The sequence below is a fragment of the Struthio camelus genome, chromosome 2 (genome assembly GCF_040807025.1).
Source record: "Struthio camelus isolate bStrCam1 chromosome 2, bStrCam1.hap1, whole genome shotgun sequence".
NCBI lineage: Eukaryota > Metazoa > Chordata > Aves > Struthioniformes > Struthionidae > Struthio > Struthio camelus.
In genome coordinates, this window is record NC_090943.1 from 168922474 (window position 1) to 168945164 (window position 22691).

Genomic DNA, 22691 nt, shown 5'->3' on the forward strand with positions numbered 1-22691 from the left:
CAGTAAGTTCCCTGAGAGATCTCTGCATCGCCAGGATCTCAGAAGACCTCCTGGATCTCAAAAGACCTCCTAAATAAGAGGTGAAGCTCACTTTTCAGCAGGGGAGAGGCACAGCGAGCTCTGAGCCCACCAGAAGAAACATCTCAGTTCAGTAAAGGACGCCGGGGCCCACATATCTGCAGCGCTCAGGCTCCGGGACTCTCTCTGCTCTTCCAGGCAGACATAACCTGACGAAAGCTTCCCGATTTTATCCGATTACTCATCGTCTCCCACACGGGGCTGGGGAGTGGGCCCCAGCTCACCTGGCACAGCCTGCACGAGGGCTGAGCAGATTCCCGAGCGTGGCAATCGCGCCTGACATCATCTCCCATTACTTATCATTAAAGACACAGCCCAGGCATTTAAAAGCGTCCTTTTCTTTTTCTTTTTCTTTTTTTTTGGCTTGCTCCTCTCTCCCTTTCATTTCCCAAAGCTGCAAGCTGCCAACTGCTGAAAGAGCAAAAAAAAAAACAAAAAAAAAAAACAGAGTTTTTATACCCCCTGGATAAGATAATGCTGAGGGTAACAGGAATGACTCGCATCTTCCACGTGGGATCAGGCACTAATACCCTGGATGCTTTAAAGCCGGAGTGATAGTCAGAGCTGGCAGCACCTGCCAATTTGGCTGCATGAGTCACAGTTTCGAGTGCGTGGGACCTTGCCCGGAAGCCGTGGTCTGCATGCTGGCGAACGCACTGGAGATGCGGAGGATGACCTCAAACTCCCATCTCCGTCGTTAGAGGGAAAACCCAAACGTAACGTCGCTTCAGCCTTTAAACCCTTCCCTTGAGAAAAACCCCAAAGCCTTGCCTCCGTCTGTGACCCCGAGTTTGAATGAGGTTTAATTTCCCTTTCTGTTCATAGCTTTCAACCTTTGTCTACCAAAGGGAGACCTTGATTTTTTTAATTTTTCTTTAAGAATTTCCCACTTGTTAGAATACTTCCTTTCCCCTGCTGCTTGGGAAGGTTTGTTGCAGAAATCCCATCAGAGCAGCAATGCTGCAGTGGGAAGACTCGGCTGCACAACAGGCAGCTAACGTAACACAAAAGCCTCCAAAAGGTTTCCACAGTACCTTAGAAAGCCAGTAATTTCTCCCAAAACATCTATATCCCCTCTGCCATCCCCTTCTCCTTCCCGGACAAAGTCCAGGTGTTTCCAAACTTTTCCAACGGTAGCCTGCTCATCTTCCAGCCCCCCCTCACCAAAATACACCAGCGTTTGGATATTGAGCAGATATTAAGCACAGATGCCGAGCTGCTCGCATTGAGATGTGTTGAGGCCGAGTCACTCCAACCTGTACCCGTAGCACCTCCCTGCGCCATTCCTCGCCGAGCCTTAAAATACACCAAAAACGCGCCAAGTGTCCCCATCAGCTTCCCTTCCTGCCCATTTCAAGGCAGACGGCAAGCGAATCTTTCCCTTTGAGCACTGATTTCCAAGCAACGTCCAGGCAGAAGGGACAAAAGCAATCTCATGTGTGCGCAGAGCTCCCGGACATAACTTGTTCTCTGTCTAGTAGCAGCGGACCAAAATCTTACTGTGCTGATCTTGGATTTCAGGCCCTAGAGCTGTAATCGAAGCAACTGCTCTTGAAAGAGCTCCTTCCGCGGCTAGAGGAGGACAGGCTGCCGACCTCAACAGCAGAAAGCATAAAGTTATCAAAGGGCAGGGTTGCTTGCTAGCTATTTTTCCATATATTCGACACTCTCCATGTGACTCCGACCTGCCAGCCTGGATACCTTCCTTCCTGCGCTTCTCTGAGCCTATTTGGCCGGAAAAACCCCAGTTTTGGGGTACAGAGGATGCTCACCGGAAGCCAAAAGCCTCTGTTTATGCAGCGTGCTTTTCACGTGCTGCCCTCTGCGGCGTTGAGATGAGCCCCGAGCGTGGAGTGGGCAACGCTTGACTGGCGCCTGGCCTAACTACCAGCGAGGAGAGCGCTTTTCAACTTCAAATGCATCTCAGAGGGCAAATTACTGCTGCCAAAACCTCCCTCGTGAATGGCAAGGCACCTGGCTTCACGATCCGGGGGGAGAATGACCCTGCTGACGCCAAATCGTTTGCCCCAGGACACAGAAAAAGCCGAGAGAGTTTGCACCCCAACCGAACTCTGCATGGACGTGCTGCCATCGGTGCCGTTGTGCCAGCTGGGTCGGCTGACATGCAGAGAGTTGAGCCCTGAGCAGGTCTCAGCCTCCCGCTCTCCTCCTCCCGACAGCATCCCTGGGGCACCCGCCCCGCCGCCCACCTACCATGACGGTGATGCCGTCCTTCTCCAGGGGCGTCTTGTCGTAGGTCACCTCGCACACCCGCACGACCGTGGTGGCCCCGTACTTCTTCAGATCCTGGGGAGGCAGGAGAGGAGGGGGTTATTTTGAATTTGCAAAGGCATTCAAAAACCCATCCTGTTTCCAGGGAAAAGACTGCCTAAAAGCAGCGCCCGGGCACCTGGTGCTAAGTGCAAAACTTGAAGAGCGGGGAATAAACTTTCAGCTCCGCGCCCAGCTCGGGCGAGCATCTCTCATGCAGCCAGGGTGGCGGGGTTTTCCTTCTCCCTCTACGTGGCATCAGGTGCAGGCGGCGCTTCGCTTTGCTCAGATGCTATTCCTGCCCTTTGTCGCAGCAGGGACCACGTAAGCTAGATGCTGAGACCGGGCTATTGCTAAGTGCTTAAGTGCAATATATTTCTCACATGACTGCCAGCTTGCAATGATTTCCTGACGCCGGTAAAATCAAGCCTCACGATCCCTGCAAGTCAAGGGGAGTGAAAAGCAACTGAGTCGTTCCAGGAAGAGGAAAAAAAGCCGGTCTGCCGGTTCCCATGTAGGGGCTCTGTCTCCCGGGCTGCTGCAATAGCTCTGTCAGCAGGTGACAGGAGAGAAAAACCACCGGGGAACCCGTGGCAATCCGGCGGTGGTGACAGAGCAGGGGCTTTTCAATGCATTGTGACCCTGGCTGGATGTAATCCTGGCCGCGTCCCTTTTAGCAACATGCGCAGGACGCGAGCGCTCTCTCTTTCTCTCTCAGAAAAGGGGCTTTAGACACACAGCTGCTGATGTCGGAGCCTTGGAGAGCATATTTTGAAGCCTACCAGCATGCAGGTTATTACAGAAACTATAACTTAGCCAGACCAGGAGTGGCTGTATAATCTTTTCCAGAGCTGGAAGACTCTCATTTTCCAATTTCTTTCTTTTTCAGCATGCATTCCCCGACCGGCCCCCGTCTCCCTGAGCAGCGGGCGCAGGCCATGCACACGATGTCGGCAAGGCGATGGATGGACACGCGGCCGTTGCAGCAAGACGCCCCAATGCCCTGCGCTGCTCCATGGGAAGGCTGCAGCTCCGCTCTCAGGTGGCTTTGCAACCCCCAAAATAAAGGAGCTAGAGTTCTTCTCCTCGACACAGGCATGAAAAAAAGGACCGACGCTCACGCATAGAGCTGTTTAAACTGCTGCCGAAACGCAGGACGATTGCTTTGGATTTCCAGGGCTGCCACTCAGCGTAGCCGAGTCGAACGCAGTCAGCATCTTACAAATCACTCAGGGCTTCTTCTTCACCAGCTAAGGTGTTTTGCTGCCATATCCCACAAGTAATTACTTGAACGCTGCAGGCAGGCAGGGACTTGGTCCTTTTCCAGCGCGGCTTATCACCTGGAGCGTGGATTGGCCTTGGATTACGTGCCGGCGCATCGGCCACGCGGCGCGATGCATGAGATCATCTCCGCGGCTTCTCGCAGAGGGCCTGCGACGTTGATGGGCTGCCTGATCCCTTCCCCTCGCGCGCTTGCCAAACCACGGCAAATATCTTTGCACTCCGGAGCGTCGTGAAAAATTAGGACGAGGTAGGCTGGAGGAGAGGCGGGTTTTGTCCTCGCCGGAGCCGACACGTTCCCAAGCACCTCCTGCCCGGTGCATGCGGGCACGGAGCAGGTGTGCCCCCGTCTCCGCTTGCTTGCGGAGCCCGCAGCGTTCACACCTGCACGGAGGGGTTTCCTTGCGCTCAAAGGAGGTCTCTGGTGTTGGCAGGTTTTTCCATGTTGAAGTGATTTAGGTCTAAGGCAAATAAAGGTCTGCTCGGTTGGCGGGCAGGCACCAGGTTCCCTGCAAATGGAGCAATAGCTGAAACACTTCTGACCTCTTCCTACGCTTAATGCAACGCACAGGCCCTTTGCACCGGCTCTAATGAATCTGCAGGAAGCGGAGTTTCCCCCAGGCATCAATAAAGGGAGCAGGTCTGAGCCTTACGCCCTGACCCGTGAACACACATCATTAATCAGCCCCCGAAGTCCCTCGCCACGCGATCAGCTGCTTCACAGCCAGAGCTCCCACCTCTCCGGGCAGCTTTTCAGGCGGACGGTGCGGCACGGCCAGCTCTGCAGGCTCTCGTGGAAAACACCTCTTCACGGAGATAACGTTACTGGCATTAACTCCTCCGGCTCCTTAGGCGGGACGCTCCGCTGCATCGCCGAACGCAAACAGGCGGCTGCAGCCGGCGCACCGTTTGCCAGGTTGGGTTGCAAGGAAAGGGCTGGCCATCTCCAGAGAGCGGTAAGAAAAGGGCTCCAGGGCTCTTGGGATGCAAAGTCCTCACCAAGAGGCAGTTTGCAGGGAGGTGGTGCGCACTCGCGCTTCTCGCTGCCGAAGCCCCGGTGCAATCTAGCAGGAGATGCGACACGGATGGCGAAGCCCTGCTCCTCGTCTGCATTCGGGGTCCCAAAACGTCCTGCCCCCAAAAAGACCTGGAGCCACGGCCCTGCCGGAGGATGCAACCTCCTCCCCCCCCCACACCGACCTCCCCTCCTTACCTCCAAGAAGGTGCTCAGCGTGGCGTTGGTGGGGTTGTGGGTGATGAGGAACCGCATGTTTTTGTAGCACACCTCCACCGGCGCGGGACGGTTCATCCGGGCCATGGCGGGATCCGAGGAGGGTGATACAGAAGTGGTGGTGGTGGTGGTGGTGGTGAGGGAAAGCAACAAAAAAAAAACAAAAAAAAAAAGCGCGCGGAGGGAAAAAAAGCTCAGCGCTTTAAAAAAAAAAATAAGTCGGAAACTCAATATCCAAACGTTGTGCAAATATTCCCAGCTCTCGGGAGCGCGTGGGGTTCGTCACCACACCGCAACTCCCCCCCCAACCCCGACAGACCCTGTGGTAAAAGCCAAACAACAACAACAACAATAATAATAATGATAATAATAATAATAAAAATAATAATAATAAAAAAAAATCCCTTTGCTGTAGTGTCGGCTTCCTCGGCGCGTGCAATGGAGCGCCGCAGTGTCCTCGCGAGCCGCCCGGTGCCGCGCGCTCTCTAGAAAGGCCTCTGCATCGGGATGCTGCCGGCGCGACGGTCCCCTCCGTCACGTTACCCCATCGGGATATGTGGAGTACTTGGGAGCGGCAACGGGAGCCCCCCGGAGCCTATGGGACGGCGGCGGCAGCCGGCAGAAGTCCCTGGGTCGGGCAATCCATGCACGGGAGCCTTGAATGGTGAAATCCGAGAGGTGGGAAGAAGGGAGGCGAGGCGGCCGGGCGCTCCTTCACGGGGCGCGATGTTGGGCGTCGCAGTACTCAAAGGCGCTCCCTAGCACCTCCATCAATCCCGGGGCCCGTCAGCGGCGCCGAGAGCGGCTGCGAGGGGAACAAAACAGACACAACCGTGAGCTCAGCCCGGGCGCCGGGCTCAAAATAACCCCGGGAGGCCGTGGCGGGGCGATGCGAGGCGAGGGGACGAAACCGCCCCGGCCGGTACCGTCGCCACCTTGCGCCGCTCCGAATCCAGGCCAAGCTTCACGATAAGAGTCAGCCGAGACGGTGGGGGTGAAGGGGTGGTGGTGGTGGGGGGGGGTGGACGTGCCGGCGACCCCGGACTCTCTCGCTTCATCCCTCCGCCGGGTCCGGGGGAGAGCGCGGCACGTTTCGGTCAGCCAAGCCCGAATCTCGCAACGCTGCCATCCGGCTGCTCCGGGGGCGGCCGGCTGCGGCTTACCTGGGCCGAGGGTGCCAGCTGCGCCGCCTGGCGCGTGCTTCCCCCTAATCCCCGCGGAGCCATCTGCGTTTTTACGCAACTCGGCCGCGTTTTCGTAAGAGCGCCGGCAGGGGCCGAGGAGAGCAGCCCGCAGCCGCCCTCGGCGTGTTGCAACACGGCGCCCTTCCCCGGGCCCCGCGACTTCCCACCACCACGAAAGCGCAGCCGAGGAGTCGGGTTCCCCCCCGCCACCGACCCCGGGTTTCGGGGTCGTCCCTTCGCTTCCCCAGCTCCCGCCTGTCCCCCGCAGGTGGGTAGCGGCGGGGGACGGACACCGTCACGTTTGCGTCCCCGCTCCGCGCCGGCCTCGTCGAGGGGAGGAAGCGCTCCCTCGCGTCGCCACGCGGCTCTGCCTTCCTCCGCAGGTGCTTCAGGCAAAGGCGGCCGGCCGGCAGACGGCTCCGACGGCGCTCGCCTTCGCAGGAGGCCGCCGGCGGATTAGGAAACGACGGGTTACGTGAAGAAGCTCTCAGCGGAAAGTCTCGCCGGCGCTGAAAGGCAAGCGGGATGGCAAGCGACTCAAATGCAACCCTCCGAAAACCGGCTGCTCGCTCAGCCTCCCCGGCAGCAAGAGCAACTAAAACATCCCAAACCCGGGTCGTGCCGTACCGGCTAAAACCGTTTCCTTGCTCCCCGGCGGGCTGAAAGACCGACGTCCCCGAGCCCCAGCTCCGAGGAAAAGCGGTCGCCGCGAGCAGACGGACGCGACGCACTTTCAGCCACCGAAACAAACCCGGATACCACGCGCCGCAGGCCGGCTTTCCGCCCCCCAAAACCAAGCTCTGCCCGCCGCGAGCCGCGCCGGCCCTGATCAGCCGCGGGCCGCTGACACCGCTCAGGCGGCTAACGGCAAACAAATGCACCGCTAATGCTCTTAGGTCAACTAAGCTGTTTGCAAAGGAGCTTTTTGCCGGGGGTTGTGGGGTGGGGTGGGGGGGAGCGGAGGAAGGGGTCGCGAGTGCCCGGGGGTCTGCAACGCTTGCGCGTCCCCTCCCTGCACTGCCAGGCTGCACCCACGGGCTGCTCCGAACGCCCCGGCGCATCCGCTCCCTTTGAAGCACCTCGGGCTCGGGCAAGGCAGAGCGCAAGGGGCATCCCTTCGCCTCCGAGGACGGCGGCGCCAAGAAGAAAGGCGGCAGGTTTGCCCCGGATCCAGCTGCTTCCTCACGGGCTATTTTAACCTCCGCAGCAGCCGCCCAAAAGACGCAGGAGGGCCCGGGCACGGTCTGCAGGGTCTGCTCTGCCCTCCAGACCCAGCCACGAAAACTGTGCTCACGAGAGCGAAAAAAGGGGGGGTGGAAAAAGAAAAAAAAAGGGAACATCGATTCCTACCAGGGTTACGCTGGCAAAGAGACGAAGGACCCGCCGCGGGAAGGGGGCCGGGCTGCGAGGCCGCCGCGCGCCCAGAGGACCCGGCGTCCCTCTCCGCTCCTGCGAAGCAGCCGGGCATTATGCGGCGGACTCTTGTTTTGAAACTTGTACCTTCCCCGGGTCACAGGCTGCTTAGCGCCGTGCGGCCAGATCCTCAAAATAGAACATAAGCACATAAGTAAACCGACACGGGCGAGCAAATGCTCTGCTGCGTTTTCTTCCCGCTTGGAGTCGATGTCCGAAATGCAGCAGGGCGGCGGCGTGCGCACGGCACCCCGGGAGCATCCGTGTCCCATGCGCGGGTGCCGGCAGCGAGGCAGGGCTCGGCCATGTGTTTTGGGAAGACCTTGAGGTCTTCTGATGCAAAGAGACAAGATGAGCGTACGGAGAGAGCTGACACGCAGGGCAGTGGCTGTTTGCAGGGAAACGGGGCCAGGAGGACGGTGACACCTGGGCTGAGGCGCGTGTTGAGCACCCACCACCTCACCCGGACGCCTTTCAGAGGCTGGGGAAGGGCGTGCAAGACGTGGACCGAGGCCTTCCCACCAAACCATCCGTCTGCATTTCTTGCCTATACAGCAAAAACTGCTCACGCCTTTGGACTTCAACCCCCTGTGCCCACCGCAGGGACAACTCTTTTTTGGGGGGAGAAGGTTCAAAAGGATGAAGAAAACGCCTTCCCTCTTCAGAGCTGGCCATCATCCATGAGCGGTCGAGCCACGGAAGGGGTGGCCAGCACCAGGACAGTCTTCCCCATCACCGCAGGACCGCAACAGTGTTAGCTGTCCTTTGCGCTGCGGTCTCGCTGACGTGCCCAAGGATGGGAAACCTCAACGTTCCTGGCCAGAAAAGCAGAGCCCCTCCTTTACTTGTTTTTTAACAGATGCCATCTAGTCCCCGCTTGCAGATGGTGAGCTGTGACTTTGAGACCACCTCCTCCTCTGAGCACTTCTGGGCCAGGTTAGCGCGCCGCGATGCTCCTTACGGTCAGCGCAGCGTCTCCAGCGAAGGTGGAGGAACAGCAGCGCGTCCCTTCCTTACGTACCCGACAGCCGAGGCGGCGCGCCTGCTTGCTCTTTTCCTCTTCCAAGCCTTCCTGCAGGAAGCAACCTGACCAGGAGCATGTGCCGGGGTCCCTCGGGGATGCGAGGTGGCTCCGCAGCCTCTTTCCAGGGACTATTTATAACCCGCTCCAAGCGCCCGGCTTCGCCGCGGCGCCGCGAGCTTGTTTTGAAAGCGGCATCCGGCGGGAGCCCCTCTGCGGCGCAGATAAACGCGGGGCCGCTTCTCCCTCGCGGCAGGCACCTGCTTTCTATATTTAAAACCTCGCATCTGTTGAACGGCTCGGGGCCGGGTTGAAAGGCGAGCTGTGAAAGCGAAGCGGCTTAGAGGAAAAGGTTCACACCGCAGTGAGACAAAGCTGGTCGTTTGCACCGCGCCTTTCCTCTCCCGGAAAAGGGAAAACATATGGGGCCCTTTTTGTGCCATCGCCTCGGGGAATTAAAAAAAAAAAAGAAATACAATGAAATAAAAGCTAAGGAGCAGGCAACGTGGCACGAGAAGCGAGGCTGCTTTCCTACCGCAACAGGCCCACTTTGGCTGTTCAAATCACGAGCCCTCCTCCTGCTAGCACATGAATTATTTATTATTTGCATCACGGCAAAGCCCTGACTCTGCCCCAGCCCCGTGGCGCTCAGTGCCGCCCTTACGCGCAGCCACGAGCCGGCCCCCTGCACCGTGGAGTTGATAGCCGGGATTTCGGAAGGGAGTTTAGAAGGAGCTAGGAGCTGGAATTTCACCAAAATTCACGGCGGTTTTGTCATCGAGCTCCGCCAAGCTCCTCTGCAGACCCTGGTCCCCCCCGGTCACACACGGCAAGGGGTGAAGGAGGTGCAGGAGGGCCAGTCGGACGCAAGGATGAGCGCGCGGGAGAGCACGTGAGCCGCTATCTCAGCCGACAACCCGCCTGGCTCTTATTGATACCTGTGGCGCGGCAGCAGCAAGCCTTAGGGGAGGATTTGCAGGAGGATCATGCCGTGATCGCAGTCTTATCTGAGCCAATATAGATTTCAGGCGTGCCGAGGGCCATGGAGGTGCATCAAGAACCGGGGTAATCTCCCCTGCCTTGGAGAACGGGGCAGTGATTTATATAGGGGAAACCACGCTGGGTCCCCAGACTCGATCCGGCAGGAGCGATGGAGAAGACGGAGGCGGTTGAAGTGCCCTGGCACCTTCTGCATCCTTGCATTGTGATAGCCAAAAATGCAGCCAAGGCGTTTCTTCCCGTGGGGATGCATAAAGGCACCGGGAAATCTGGGACCGGCAGGCCACCAAACTAAGATGCCTCAAGCACAAATATCTCAGAAGAAAGCGATCCTGAACTTTTCTCTCTCTCTCGTTTTTTTTAACAGATGCCTTTTGCCAACCGGGTCAATTGAATCACTTTGCTTCTGACTCAGTTTGCTGCCTGTACGAAAGGATAACCCTACCCTACAGCCACGAGGAGATGGGACGAAGCCAGCTCTGAGGTTTGTTACGTAGCGCTTTGGATGAACGTCCTTTGGTTAGGGTGCATTCGTTCCCTCTCTTTTTTTTTTTTAAAAAAAAAACAAGATTAAGAAGCAGAGTAATCTGCCCTGCAAGGCAGCTAGAAAACACCGTGGTGCTCATGATGCGCTGCTGCGTTAAGAGTCGGAGGGGAGACGGGAGGGTTAAGAGGAGGCTTTTATCCACCAGCATTAGGCTAGCCCTTTTTTTGCTCCCCTGCTATACGTTTCTTACTGTCGCCACCGTCACTTCCCAACCCTTTCCACGCTGTAAAACTCACACCCTAACCAAAGCGAGGGGCGAATCCTCGAACCAGGTCTGGGGCAAGGCAGAGGGAGAACTGTTTGGAAAAAACAGAGGTTTCGATTTGCGCAATAACCGTCTCAGGTAATGGAAAATGCGTTCCTCTGACATTTGAGATTTGCTGTCAGCCTTTTCGCCAAACTTTGCCCTTTCCGCCGCTATTACGGAGGCACCCCCAAGGCCTGAAACTGCAGAAGTCTTCCAATAAATCGTTCTGCAAGGCCCAGCTCAGCAGCCTGCCCTGGGCAGAGGATGGCCGGCGGTGTGTCGGGGCCACAGGGTTTTCTGCCACATCTCCCCGTATCCCTGCTCCCCACGGCCACGTGTTACAGGGTTTTTTCGGCGAGGGGTGGGGTTATTTGGGGTTGAATTCTGCAAGAAGGCTCCTATAGGGCTCGCGGTTGGCCTACGTCAAGCTGTCGGTGAGCGCGAAGAAGAGAGCCCGAAACTTGAAGAGCAAATGTGTCCCCAGAGAAGCTCGCGGGCTTCTTCTCTGTTTTCTGTTTTTCACTCTTTCCTTTTAAGAAAAAAGAGAGGTTAAAACTGAAGTGCTTCAAAGAGATGGGAGGAAGTGAGGGTCCTGGCCAGCAGCCCCGCAGATGCAGGTGCCTGGGCCAAGAGAGGAGCTGCCATAAAGCAGAAATCGCCCGAAACCATTGCCACGCAGACACAACCCATCTTCCCCCCACCCCACCCTGACACTTCTGTGCAACATCGACACTTTTTTTTTTTGCCTGAAAATAGCAGCTCATCGCTTCACGACTGCCTCGTGATGAAGGATGCAAAGGAGCATCTAATTTCAGCTCCTACAACAGTGTTAGGGGCTCTAATTGCCCCCTTTAGGCTTCCCTGGTGGGCCCAAGTATCATCTCTGAGGCTTCTCCTCTGAACCACTTTCAAAAGATCTGAGGATTTTTTGCTTTTCCTTTTAATGCCTTTGGCTATTTGCTCTTTCAGCTTATGCCGCGTTTTACTGCACTCCGCCTTCTGCCCCTTTGGACTTGTAGGGTTGCGTTTCCCACCACTCGAGCACAGAGATGTCTTTAAAGGTCTGGGGGATTTCTGCTACATCCCAGCCCTGTGTGATTCAGGATTTCTCCTTTGCTCCAGCCCGCCCAGCTCTCTTTTGACTATCAACATGTATGCACAGACTTTGCACTGAAATTTCCAGCCTTCTCAACCCGGACTCTCAGCATCTTTTCACTCTGTTCTCCTTTTCAAAAGTCCTCTTTGCTGAACTTGCACGTTTGAAAAGGGTGAGTTTTGGGGACAAACCCTCACTGCCCGCCCGAGCCTCGCGGCACCTCCCCGGCAGATCTTGCCTTCTCCTCCCCGTGGCCTCAAGCAGCTGCACTTGCTCCATCTTGCTTGCTCCAGTTGCAGCATCTCTGGGCTGGGACCTGTCTCCGGCTCAGATCCATTCGGGAGCCTCCTCTGCTGCCAACCAACCTCTTCCCGTCTCGCTCCGCCGCCTGCCTACCTGCCGCCGCCTCCCCCGAGGCGGGCATTCAAGGCAGTGTCCTAGTATGACATATAATTACCTTCTGCGCTGGCAACGACACTTATTCATTAGTGCTTTTATGAGATTTAGGTGCTTCTTTGATCCTCCTCTACAGCCCATGTACCCTATCTCCACCCCAACGGAGGAGCCGCCTTCCACCACGCGCTCGGCCCCAAATCTCAGCGTCCCCGGAGGACGGCTCAGGTTAAAACCCCCGTCTTCCTGCTGTCGTAGCCTGGTTTTGCAAGGAGCTGGTGGAGGAAGATTTCCGCCCATCACCGGCTTCATGCTGTGCGATCCTGCACCCCAAGGATCAGGGTGCACGAGAGGGTCTCCCTGCAACTGGGCTCGTGGAAACCTCCCAGCTTAATAAAGCTTCCCCCTCCCCGCCTCGGTTTTCAGTGGGCCTTTAGGTTGACTAAGGGAAATTTAGAAAAGCAAACAGAAATGGGAGGCCGAGTCCTCCCCAAGGCATGCTTTTAATTAAGCGTGCAGTAGAGACGGCTGCAATGGGAGAGAGAAGAACAGAAAAGGGCAAGTGAAGTGCCGGGAAGAGCATGTCTGCTGCAGGGTGCGCCGGGGTGGCTGCGTCCTCCACTGGGATTTGGGAGACAGATAGTCTCCTTTGAACCCAAAACGCTTGCTCCGACGGCAGGTCTCTGTGCACGAGCTTTTCTTGGCAATATGCATGTTGCCCGGTAGCAACACACCCGCTGCTGCACCCTGCTCCCGGGGCAGCATCGAGGCTTTTGGGGATTTGCTTGCAGATTTTGAGTCTACTCAGTTAAGCAGCCCTGAGCAGAGGTTTGCTGGAGGGGTTGATACTCCAGCTTGACCTAGACGGGTCAGATTAGTTCACGGGGCCTGAATACAGACTAGCAGGAACAGCCTGACATTTTTCAAGTCAAGCCCCGTGGCTTATTAACTCAGCCTCCGTCAGCGCTTGGTCTGGGGCTCACACGGCAGCTGCAATTTGGGCAAGAAGCAACAACGCCGCGGCAGTCCAAACCACCCCCCAGACACCCCGACATACCCCGGCACGTCCGTCTCTCTACGCCCGACGCTTGGCCTTTTGCAGCTGCGCATTGCTACAGGGCACCCAGCATCTCGTGGAGAGCCGCCCGAACCGCTTCGCCGAGTACCGGCTTGCAAAAGAAAGCAGAAAAAATAAATAAGTGGTGAGGGAGCTGAAAAGATCCGGAAGAGAAGGCCGGAGGGGGAGATGTCATGTCCTCTGCAGCGCCGCTGGGATATTAATGATCCTCCAGGTCAGGGCGAACGTCCGCACGTAGCGGGTGACGTTGCGGCGGCTGCCCCGCCGCGGCTCCGACGCCAGCCCGCACCTCGCCGACCACTGTGCATCGTCAACGCTGACATGGGCCGATCTTTAAATGCTGCCTGCGCAACGCCTCGCGAGCCACCCAGCCGGGGCTGCAAAGATTGATAGCGCCGCCAGCGAAGCTCCAGCCGTAGCAGCTGCTGCCAGCAGGAAGTCGGAAAAAAACCCGTCGCTTTTAATTAAAAGCAGCGTTTCAAAACATGCTGCACGGCTTTCACACGCAGGAGGCGGCTTCCTCCAGCACCGAGACCTCCGGGGGCAGCTCCTCATGCAAGCCTAAAGGTCAGAGGTACATCGCCGCGTCTGCCCGCCACCCTGAAAAGAAACATCCATCGAGCGTTATTTCAATTATGCTGCCAGCTTTGATGTGCTCCTGGGACAGACGGCGCGGAGCATCGGCTGTGAAGAGCTGTGCGTGGTCCTCCTGCCTCCCTGCTTGCTTTGCCCTCGTGTCCCAGCCCTGAGTCATGCAGAAGTCTAACCACGAGCAGCTACTTTCGGTGCCGGGGAGGGTGTTTCCTCAATCTCCAGCTAGGTGCATTTCAAGAACTGATTTTCGGGGCCAGTACGCTCAGCACTCGCTGAACAGAAGTCCAGGTCCTTTCCAGGTGCCTCCAGCTGGGCGGCAGTGGCTACATTACAAATTCCCATCTTGCTTTTTAAGTGCCGCTGTCATCATGAGCCGCGGGACGGAGCCTTAGGACCGGCGCGTTGGTGCGAGAAGCAGGAGGTGTTTGTGGTGCTGAAGGAAAAGCAGCGAAGAAGAACTTCTCCCCCAAACAACCCGACGATATCTGCAACCGCGTTTTAGCCGGCCGCCGCGTGGCATTACTGCGAAATCTGCCAGTATTTGCTGGAAATGCCCACGTGGCCCGTGCACAGATCAGGGCAACCTGCTGAGAAATATGGCAAAACGATGCACGACGCAGATCCTGCCCGACGGTGGGACTAGCGGCTGCTGCGAGCACTAAGTCTGCACTGCGCTTCGGGAGCTTCCTCCAACCTGCGGTTCAGACGCCATATGCGCTCTGTATATGATATAGTCTTTTATTGGCTTGGATGCGCTTGCTGCCAGTAATCGAGATTCAATGGGAACCGATTGTGTATGAGAAAAGCGAGCAGTCATTTCCCACAAGGTCCAATTTTCAGTGGAAGCATTTCAAGTATTTTGGCAAATGCACATCCTGGCAATTCAGCCCCAAGCCCGTAAACTCTTAATGGCTTCTCAATCACAAATCATCCCCAGCTACCCAGCCTGCGATGCCGATTACCATATTAAGTATGGCAGAACAATGTGGAAAAGGATATTTGAGCTAATATTAATAACCTGCCAAGTGAATAAGAGAGATGACAAGCAACGTTCTTCTCGGCCGCGAGGCAACCCTGCTAGCTAGCTTTCCTTCGCACGCCGACATCCGCGGCGTGGGGGAACCGTGCGGAAATAGGAGCGGCGGAGCATGTCTGACCGCCACCGGCAAGCGCGTGCCCTTCGAGCCGCGCGTGCGAGCGGTAGCGGGGCAGGAAAAGCTCGCCGAGGTCTGAACAAGCTTCGGGGGTAATGAGCTGGCGACTCACCTCGGCTGCTCCCGCGCCGCCCAGAAACGCGGGCGGTTTCGCTGCGTCGAGCGAGGCAGGCCGGCACCGAAACCCCCGCCCGCCTCATTGCTCCCAGCTAACACACGGCACAGAGCGATGGCTTCTGCCTGCTATGAGCTGGCTTCAGCAGAAACTTTTCCCTTTTAATTTACACAGGCACGGGCATTAATTTTCAGGTCGGAGCAGTTTGAAGCGGTGGTGCACCATGGGCTTGTTTCTTTCAAAGTCCCCGGAAGAAATGCACACCAGGTGAATTGCAATTAAATTTGTCCGCTAGCCTGCTCTGCAGGAGCCTCCACTGGCAGTACTTGCAGCAAGAGATATGCAGGCACCATCAATGGCATTTCTGAGCCTGCCCTGTTCCCCTTTTGCTCCTCTCTTTCAGGTCAGCACCGCGTTCCTCAGCTCTCTTCCTGCCTACGTGGCCGCAAGAACAAGCACTTGTTCTGCTCAGTTTTGCCGCCATAAAGCAGACTTTCAGTTCTGGCTAGAGGTCTGCTGTGGCAGGCACGCAGCTTGTCTCTAACTCTTGCTTTTACATTTGTGATCCCTTCAAAGGGATCATGGTTTCTCCAGTTCCTCTCCGCGTACAACTCTCCTGCAGTGATTTGTGCCGAGGAAGCTGAGCTAATGGGCTGCTGCGGACATCATATGGTAAAGGGTTCAAGAGCTTGCTTGTAGCTTTCTTCTAAACTAAACTGAGGCCTAAAATTTGCTCTTTGGACCCGCATGTGTACTTCAGTGCACTTAGAGGGACAAAGCAGTCTTGTTCCAAAATAAGTTTCTACTTACTAGGGAAGAGCCACGCAGCACCTACACCCCACAAGAGGGGACCCTATTCTTTGCATGAGCGAAGAAACGCCGAGAAGGGCAGCTTGGACACGCCAGACCCACGCATGGGGCTCTGGGTGGGTAACGGCACAGGGTCTCTTGCCGCCGCTTGGTGTGGGAGCATGGAGGTGCTGCGTGGCATGAGCTTCCTGAGGCCTCTGCACGGCAGCGCTGAGGCCAGCTGCATCCTGTGACTCGGGGAAAGCCTTGTATTCACCATAGCGTTCTGGAACAAGTCCTCAAGCGAAGCTGGAAGCTAGAAATGCAATGGCCAGAAAATAACCTGCACAGCCTCAGAGGACAGAGACAATGGCTTCCCACCGACAGCCACCCCAAGCCACCTCCTCTGAGCAGAGCCAGGAGACCTCTTTGCCAAAAAGGCCGAGTGACTTCAATACCCGGCCTCGAGGAGACGCAGCCATCCTGGGACTTTTCCATCATCGCAGCCTGAGCCCACCTTCACCTCTTTCCAAAGGGCGTTCTCACCCGTGCTACACAGCTCACTCGCCCTTCAGCTTCTGCCATGGACAAACTTAAGTATCTCATTTTCATCTTAATGGCCCTGCTTGCTTAAATCAGGAGGCTCTCCTTGGTTGCCCGAGTTGCCTCCCTAGCAGAAGGGCCTGCTGTTTCTTCTGGCACCTCTGCGCAAAATAAAGAGGCTAGCTTTTCCTTCTGGACCCCAACAGGCCACCAGAACGGGACAAGTTGAGAGGCGGGTGCTCTCGTCCAAAGAGCACCTGACCACTATCAGAGCTGTTCAGAGCAGCGGCAGCCCACCTCAGCTGACTCACAGCAGCCAAAAGCAGTGCAGGACCAGGGATCGTATGGGCGAAATCGGGAACGAAATCTTACGTTTGCCAGCAAGTTTCTAGCAAAATGCTCCCTGTGAAGAACCAAGTGCTGTGACCCTTTCCACCTGCATGGACGAAACCCGGATAGAGTAGGCTTCTCTCCCTCCTGCCTCCCAGCAAACCTCCCCGAAGGTGCCTCACTGCAGCATTAGTTCAAAGGCTTGACAGGTCCAATTAGCAAATGCCAAACTTGTCAGCTACTTTGCTGGAACGGCTGAGGTTCAGCGTCGCTTGGAGTAGCGAGACACGGAGAGCTGATAAAGGCAGGTCATGTTTTCCTAAACACAGTAACTCCCTAAGCAAAGGAAAAGGAAGCTTTGCAGAGCCAAATTTTCGTTCCACATGTTTTTCAGCAGTGGCACTTGTAACAAAAGGTCTTATTTACACAAGCAATATGTACTTACTCATGTATAAGTATAGGTATCTCAGGAGTGAGCACATCTAATTTTCAAAGTTGACTTTCAGAAAAATCTAACAAAGCATCAATTTGCATTATATTTGCTTGACTTCTGTCCCACTTTCAACCCACATAGTGAGACACTGACCGGCCCTTTGCCCTTTTACTAGTAATTAAATACTTCTCTCTCTCCTCCTAACCCCAACTCTGCCAAGAGCATTTACACCCTGATACCTTGAAAATGCAGTGAACTCTTCTGAGCATCCCCAGACAAGTGTCCACACGAGTTTGGCAGTTTCTCCATGGCTGCACTCATGCCGTAGTCTGAGAAGACTATGGTTGATACTAGCCAAAAAGAAAAGAGCAGATGAAAGAGGGACGCCGAGGCATGGGGTGATACTTGCACGAAGCTCATCCCGATGCAAGACGGGGTCCGAGAGCCCCAACGCCACTTGCCCTGCTGCCGGAGCAGGAAAGCAAAGCACTGAAGCCAATGTAACCCCCAAATTTTGTTTTTCAAAGTGTAACCGTGCGTTTTCACCAAGCACGGCGAGGGAGATGCAAAAGCAAGGTGACTTGCATCTCGGACCTGGACGACTAGGTCCATGGGGCTTGGTCGCACGAACCACGGAGAGGAGGACATGGAAAGGCACCGGATCCAGCCTGTGACTGCAGTGAGGCCCCGGTCGGAGGAAAGCAAATGCACCACGATTTCCTCCGGTAGCGTGTGTGGAAGGAAACAGGAACCAAACATGAAAGATCCGGGAGGAGAAAGAAGAAAACAAACCAAAAAAAACCCTAGCATGAGCCAACATCTGTGGGTAGAGCTATAAGTGGCGGCAGGGAAGTCCTGCTCCAGGTGCAGGGCCGGAAGAAGCAGGCGGGTATAGTTAAAGAGTGTGGTGCGATTTCGGCAGTGGGAAAGAGGCCGAGAAGGTACCGACATCTGAGTTTGATGTCAGTGTGGATATCTGCAAGTAGGAGGCACTTGGGAGACGGGGAAGAAAGAGATAGGAATGAGGAAAATTAGATAGACAGACAGACAGATAGATAGACAGATAAAAGGAGCAGCCCAGTCTTGATGGCGTTGTGCAACCAGGGAACGCACCTGAGGACCTGGTGACTTGATCATCTCCTTTTTATCTTTGATTTGCCTCTCCACGGCGAGGGGGGCAGGGAAACGCCACTCTGCTCGCCTGCGCGTGGCTTCCTTACTGCCGAAACGGCCCCTTGCCGCCGCTGCCCGCAGCACATCTCCATAAAGAAAAACTCCGGCTCCCATGCCGGCCCCAAAGCGGTGTGGCGCCAGCTCTCGCGACCCCGACAAATATAGTCCGGTGGAAACGGCGCAGCTGCTCGCTGGCACCGACGTGATCGGAGAGGTTGAAACGTGAAACTTGTTGCAGAGATAGGCACGCGGTTTATAGCACCCCACTGCCCGCTTCCGCGCCGGCGTGGGAAAACCCACTCGGGTCAGGAAAGCAAGGAGCAGGCGGACACCAGAAGTGAGAATGTCTCTTGAAATGCCTCGCGAGGTAAAGCCAACAGCTCGCGAGGCGAGCCAAGCCAGTCAAGGAAAGAATAAATGCTGCCAGCAGACCTCCACCAGCGGAGAAACGGGAGCCGGTCGCTGCGTTTCTGCAGATCCTGACTTTTGCAAAAGCTCCCGATTTATTGCTAAGTCGAACTACCGCTTGCATGAATCTGCCGCTTGTCACCTAGACGCCACCGCGACCTAGAAGAGCCTCAGAAACCGCGCAACAAGGCACAAAACTTTCAGAATCACAGCGTTTGGGGGGAAAAAGAGGACTCCCCCCCACCCCCTAAGCACAGCCCCTTGCCCTTCCCTCACCCCAATCCAGGCACAGGACGGAGAGACCCGGCAGCCGCTGGCTCACGCGCAGCCCAGCCCAGGCGTCCCGCTGCAGCCGACGGGGCGGATGGAGGGACCCCTGGCCTCGTTCAAAGCGAGATCCCGGTTTTATGATCCGGGATATCCCCTCCGCCCCCTTCCCCTGCCGGCGGCGAGGAGCTCACAAGCGCTGCACCAACGTCAGCGGTTTTCCTGACTTGGATTCGGAGCCAAACCAATAAATCTTGGGGTGGGGAGGGAGAAAAAGGGCCAGCTGGAGTCACTGGCAGCGCTGAGGGTCCTCTGCAGACCCTGGCTCAATTCATGACCCACCTTCAGTCCGCAGCCGAGGCAGAGCCGGTGTGGGGTTTAGGGGGCAGCGAGGAGGCCGGCCGGCCACGCTCCGCGCTGCTCCGGCTGCGTTCGATTAGCAAGCTCAAATGCCAGCTCAGGGAAGCGGCGGAGGGGGGGAGAGCGGGTGAGCGAGAGAGGCCAACTCCGCCGGGAATCGTAATACGCTCGTTTAAGCTGGCTGCCTCCCAAATCACAGCGCTCCAGTCCTGCCCCGGCTCCGCGCGCCCTGCCAAGAGGCCCCGAGGGCTGGGGGGGGGAAGCCAGCAAGCGCAGCTGGGATTTAGAAAAGGTAGGTCCCCGCAGCATGGCGACGCGCCTCCCAGCAGCTCTGCCTCCAACCGGGCATTTCTGAGCTTCTCGCGTTTCCCTAAGCGCATCCTGAGAAAGAAATTAATAATAAGAAGAAATAATAATAATAGCAGCTTGCTAGTCCCAGTCTTCCTGCCCTAAATGCGTGCGGAGGTGCCAGCCGCCCGCTGAAGGCAGCCGTGGTTTGCCCTGGTCGCCCTTGCCCTGGTGGTCCCTGTCACAAGCGCAGCCAGGTCTCAGCCGGGGCTCTTGGAGCCCCCCCCCGCTCTGATCCTCACCACTGCTCACCACTCGCTTGCCTCTTCTGCGTCGCGCCTAAAATATTCGGCGCGTCTCCGTCTGTCCAGAACATCTGCTCGCCCTTTTCTTGTGGTTTCTTGTAGCGTTTTCAGTGAATTTAATACTCGTGACAGGTGCTGGATGGCGAACCGCGGAGGGCAGTGCAGGCTTTTATAGCCTCCACCGAGACGAGTGCCGAGCGTGTGGTCGACGCCAGCCTCCGCCCTCGTCCCTGCCACGATGGGATGCCGCATGCAGGGGATGCAAAGGGCAGAGGGGGCTGTGATGACCTTCCTGTCAAAGCGCGGCTCGAGACTGAGCTGGTGGCATTATTTTCAGAAGCTGCACAGCCTGCGTTTAGCTCTTCCTCCACCTGCCGCCAACCGGCTTTTGGTCCCGGTCTTGCTGGCTTTCAACCTCCCCGGTTTCTTCCGTGCCTGAATGTTGCGCTCCGACTTGCGCTTCTCCTGGTGATGGGATCTGCTGTGAGAGGCAGCAGCGAGCAAGGGACACGTGCCTTGCCCCGCTCTATGCGGCCCTGCCACACGCCGTGTTGTGGGCCTGACCAAAGGGCACAGGAAGTCCCTTCAAGGTCTGCTTTGCATCATCGGTGCCTCTTGCACAACGCTGACTGGCCACAGTGGTTTCAATGGGCATTTGTGGATGAAGGACTGGGCTGAGGTCCTCGGATGGCTCCAGGAGCTCCACCTTCCCAACAGGCTGGGTTTGAAGGGTTGTGTTGAAGGGAGGCCATAATCCTCGATGTGTTGAGGATGGCCATGTAGAAGAGGAGAGGAGAAAACATGCTCTGAGTAGTTTCTGCTATAAGCCCCACAGAAAGGTCTTCTCCAGTGGCATAAAATTATAGACAGCATCACCCAGAGAAGTCCAGCTCTGAAGAAAAGGAGTTGTTCCAAGTTAATGGCTCAATGTTGAGAGGACGTTCAGGGGTCTTTCCCCCACCTCAAACTACCTCCACCATCCACACACTGTGCTCTCACCTAGTTTCCCTCTTGGTCCTCTGCACCCTTGCGATCCAGGCTGTTGGCCACTGTTGGGTCTCAAGATTTCATCCTATACTTGTGGGAATATTCCTGCATGGTCGAGCACGGGCTACAGGCCTGGGGGGCTTTGCAGTGCCACTGGCCCTCTTCCTCTTGGTAGGAAACCACTTTGCAGGACGGCCACTAGTCCCTGAGGTCAACACTGCATTGAAAATCTCAGCTTGATTCCAGCTTTTTCCTCTGGAGCAGCTGAAGGTGGCTGCCCAGACAGAGGGAGACGGACTGCGAGGTGGTCTTCCTCCTTGCTGGCCCGGACCGGCAGCCACCTCCCCATGGAAACCACCCCTCATCAACAGCCATTCCCCAGCGTGATGAGACAAAAATCCCAAAACACGCTGATCACAAATTACTCCCCTAGATTCCTAATAATTGAGAGGTGCGGGGGGAATTACTTTCCGATTACCATCAGCCGGGAAAATCAAAAGCTGTCAACTAGCCCTTTCCAAATCAGCCCTTGGCACCCGGCAGCACGCCGACGAGTCGGGCAGGCAGCAACGCCCCTGGCCAGGTTCGCCGCGAAATGGCAGCTTGTCCTGACTCAGATCCCTTCTCCCGCAAGCTCGGTGTGCCCCTTGCCCTGCCAGGTGACTCCAAGCACCCACACGTGGCCCTGTCCACACCCTGGGAGATTTAGCCCACGCCTGTCCTGTGATGGTTGTGCCTCGACCTAGAGGCTTTTCCCTCGGGAGAGAAAACCGATAAAATTGCTGGCCCGCAGGGTCGGCAAACATGTCCTGAGCAAGCGGCAGGCACCTATCGGCCGTGACTCACCCCGAAGCGCCCCAGCAGCCCTTCCCCGGTGGCCACGTTCTCGTCACGCTTACATCCAGAAATGACCCCTGGGCTCTGCGGTCTGGCCTGTGACAGCGAAAAGCCTTTGGACCGGCAGCCGGGGAGCTGGTGGGCACGGCGAAGCTTCGCTCACGCTTGCGACAGTCCTCCGCCCGTGAAGTAAGTGCTTTTTAAAAACGCAACGTACGCCGTGTACTCTGGACTGGCAGAATTTTGTAACCAGCCCATTACAGGATCTGTTCAGTCTTGAGAGGATCCAAAAATGCAAATGAGCAGCGCATTGCCGAGCGGAGTTGGCTCGGAAAAGCACCACTTAGTCAGCGCTCCTTTGCTCGCGCCCTGCACGGAGCCGGGAGCGGATTCTGCCGACGTGTCGGCTGTCGCTCAGACAGCTCCAGATCCTATCAGGACACTATGGGATCCTCTGAACTTCCTCTCTGGGGTATTTTCCCCAGGTGGCGGGTACAAACCAGAGTGGCAGGCTGTGATGCTCTGCTCCCCCTTGCACATCACTGTTTTGGTCCATGAAGCAGCAGGAAACTTGACTGCAACATCCAGGCAGGCACTGTTTGTGACCCACAGGGTCTGTGGGATGGCTGGTCCTTAAAAATGGGAATCTGGCAACACGAATAAAAAGGACTGACACTTCCAGCCCTGCTAGCATCCCCGGTGGGGACTGCCATGGGCAGGAGGCACGGAAGGGCCAAAGCAACAACCAGATCCTCCCTCCAGTTCCCACCTCAACCCCACTGGGTCCTGTCCCCATTGACAGCGGAAAAGTTGTTTTTCACTGAATATCCCTTCTAGAAACTGTAATCATGGCTCTGCTGGGGTTGGCCAACCGTCTGCAGTGGCCAGCAGCTCCTCCCCTCCTCACTCATCTTTCCCTGCTTCTTCCTCAGGCACTCAGCATCTCAGTGATGTCCCAAGCTGGAATGCCACTTTAGACCATCATGGTAAAAGAGCCACATATGGACCTATCTTCCTTGAATTTGTTCAGTCACTTTTGTCCTCCTTTCTACCTTTTTGGCCCTGTGGCTGTTTGTCCCACAATTTAATTGTCTTGTGTGCAAAAGTTCCCTCTTGCTTCCTTTAAACCTTCTCTCCTGGGCTTGGTCGAACACTTGATTGAACAAGTGTTGAACTTGGTTAACACTTGGTTAAACTTTGGAGGCCTCCTCAGCTTCTTCACGGGGTTTGAGCGTTTCTCTTCTGTGGGCCCAAGACCAAGTGATCTTG

The 22691-nt window shown here is 56.4% G+C and overlaps 1 protein-coding gene across 5 annotated transcripts in view; it reads right to left on the reverse strand.

Annotated features, from left to right (window-relative positions):
* PTP4A3 (protein tyrosine phosphatase 4A3) overlaps nt 1-22691 on the reverse strand; it is a 72823-nt gene that overhangs the window by 11928 nt on the left and 38204 nt on the right. For 2 of the 5 annotated variants that reach the window (XM_068933450.1, XM_068933453.1), the window contains 2 exons: nt 4844-5666; nt 2293-2385 (listed from right to left, as the gene is read on the reverse strand). In XM_068933450.1, coding sequence (XP_068789551.1) covers nt 2293-2385; nt 4844-4948 — 198 coding nt within the window. In that variant the 5' untranslated portion in view covers nt 4949-5666. Of the gene's footprint in view, nt 1-2292; nt 2386-4843; nt 5667-6336; nt 6555-12818; nt 13906-19595; nt 19616-22691 lie in introns of those variants that run through there. The other 3 variants (XM_068933454.1, XM_068933452.1, XM_068933451.1) reach the window with 3 other exon arrangements.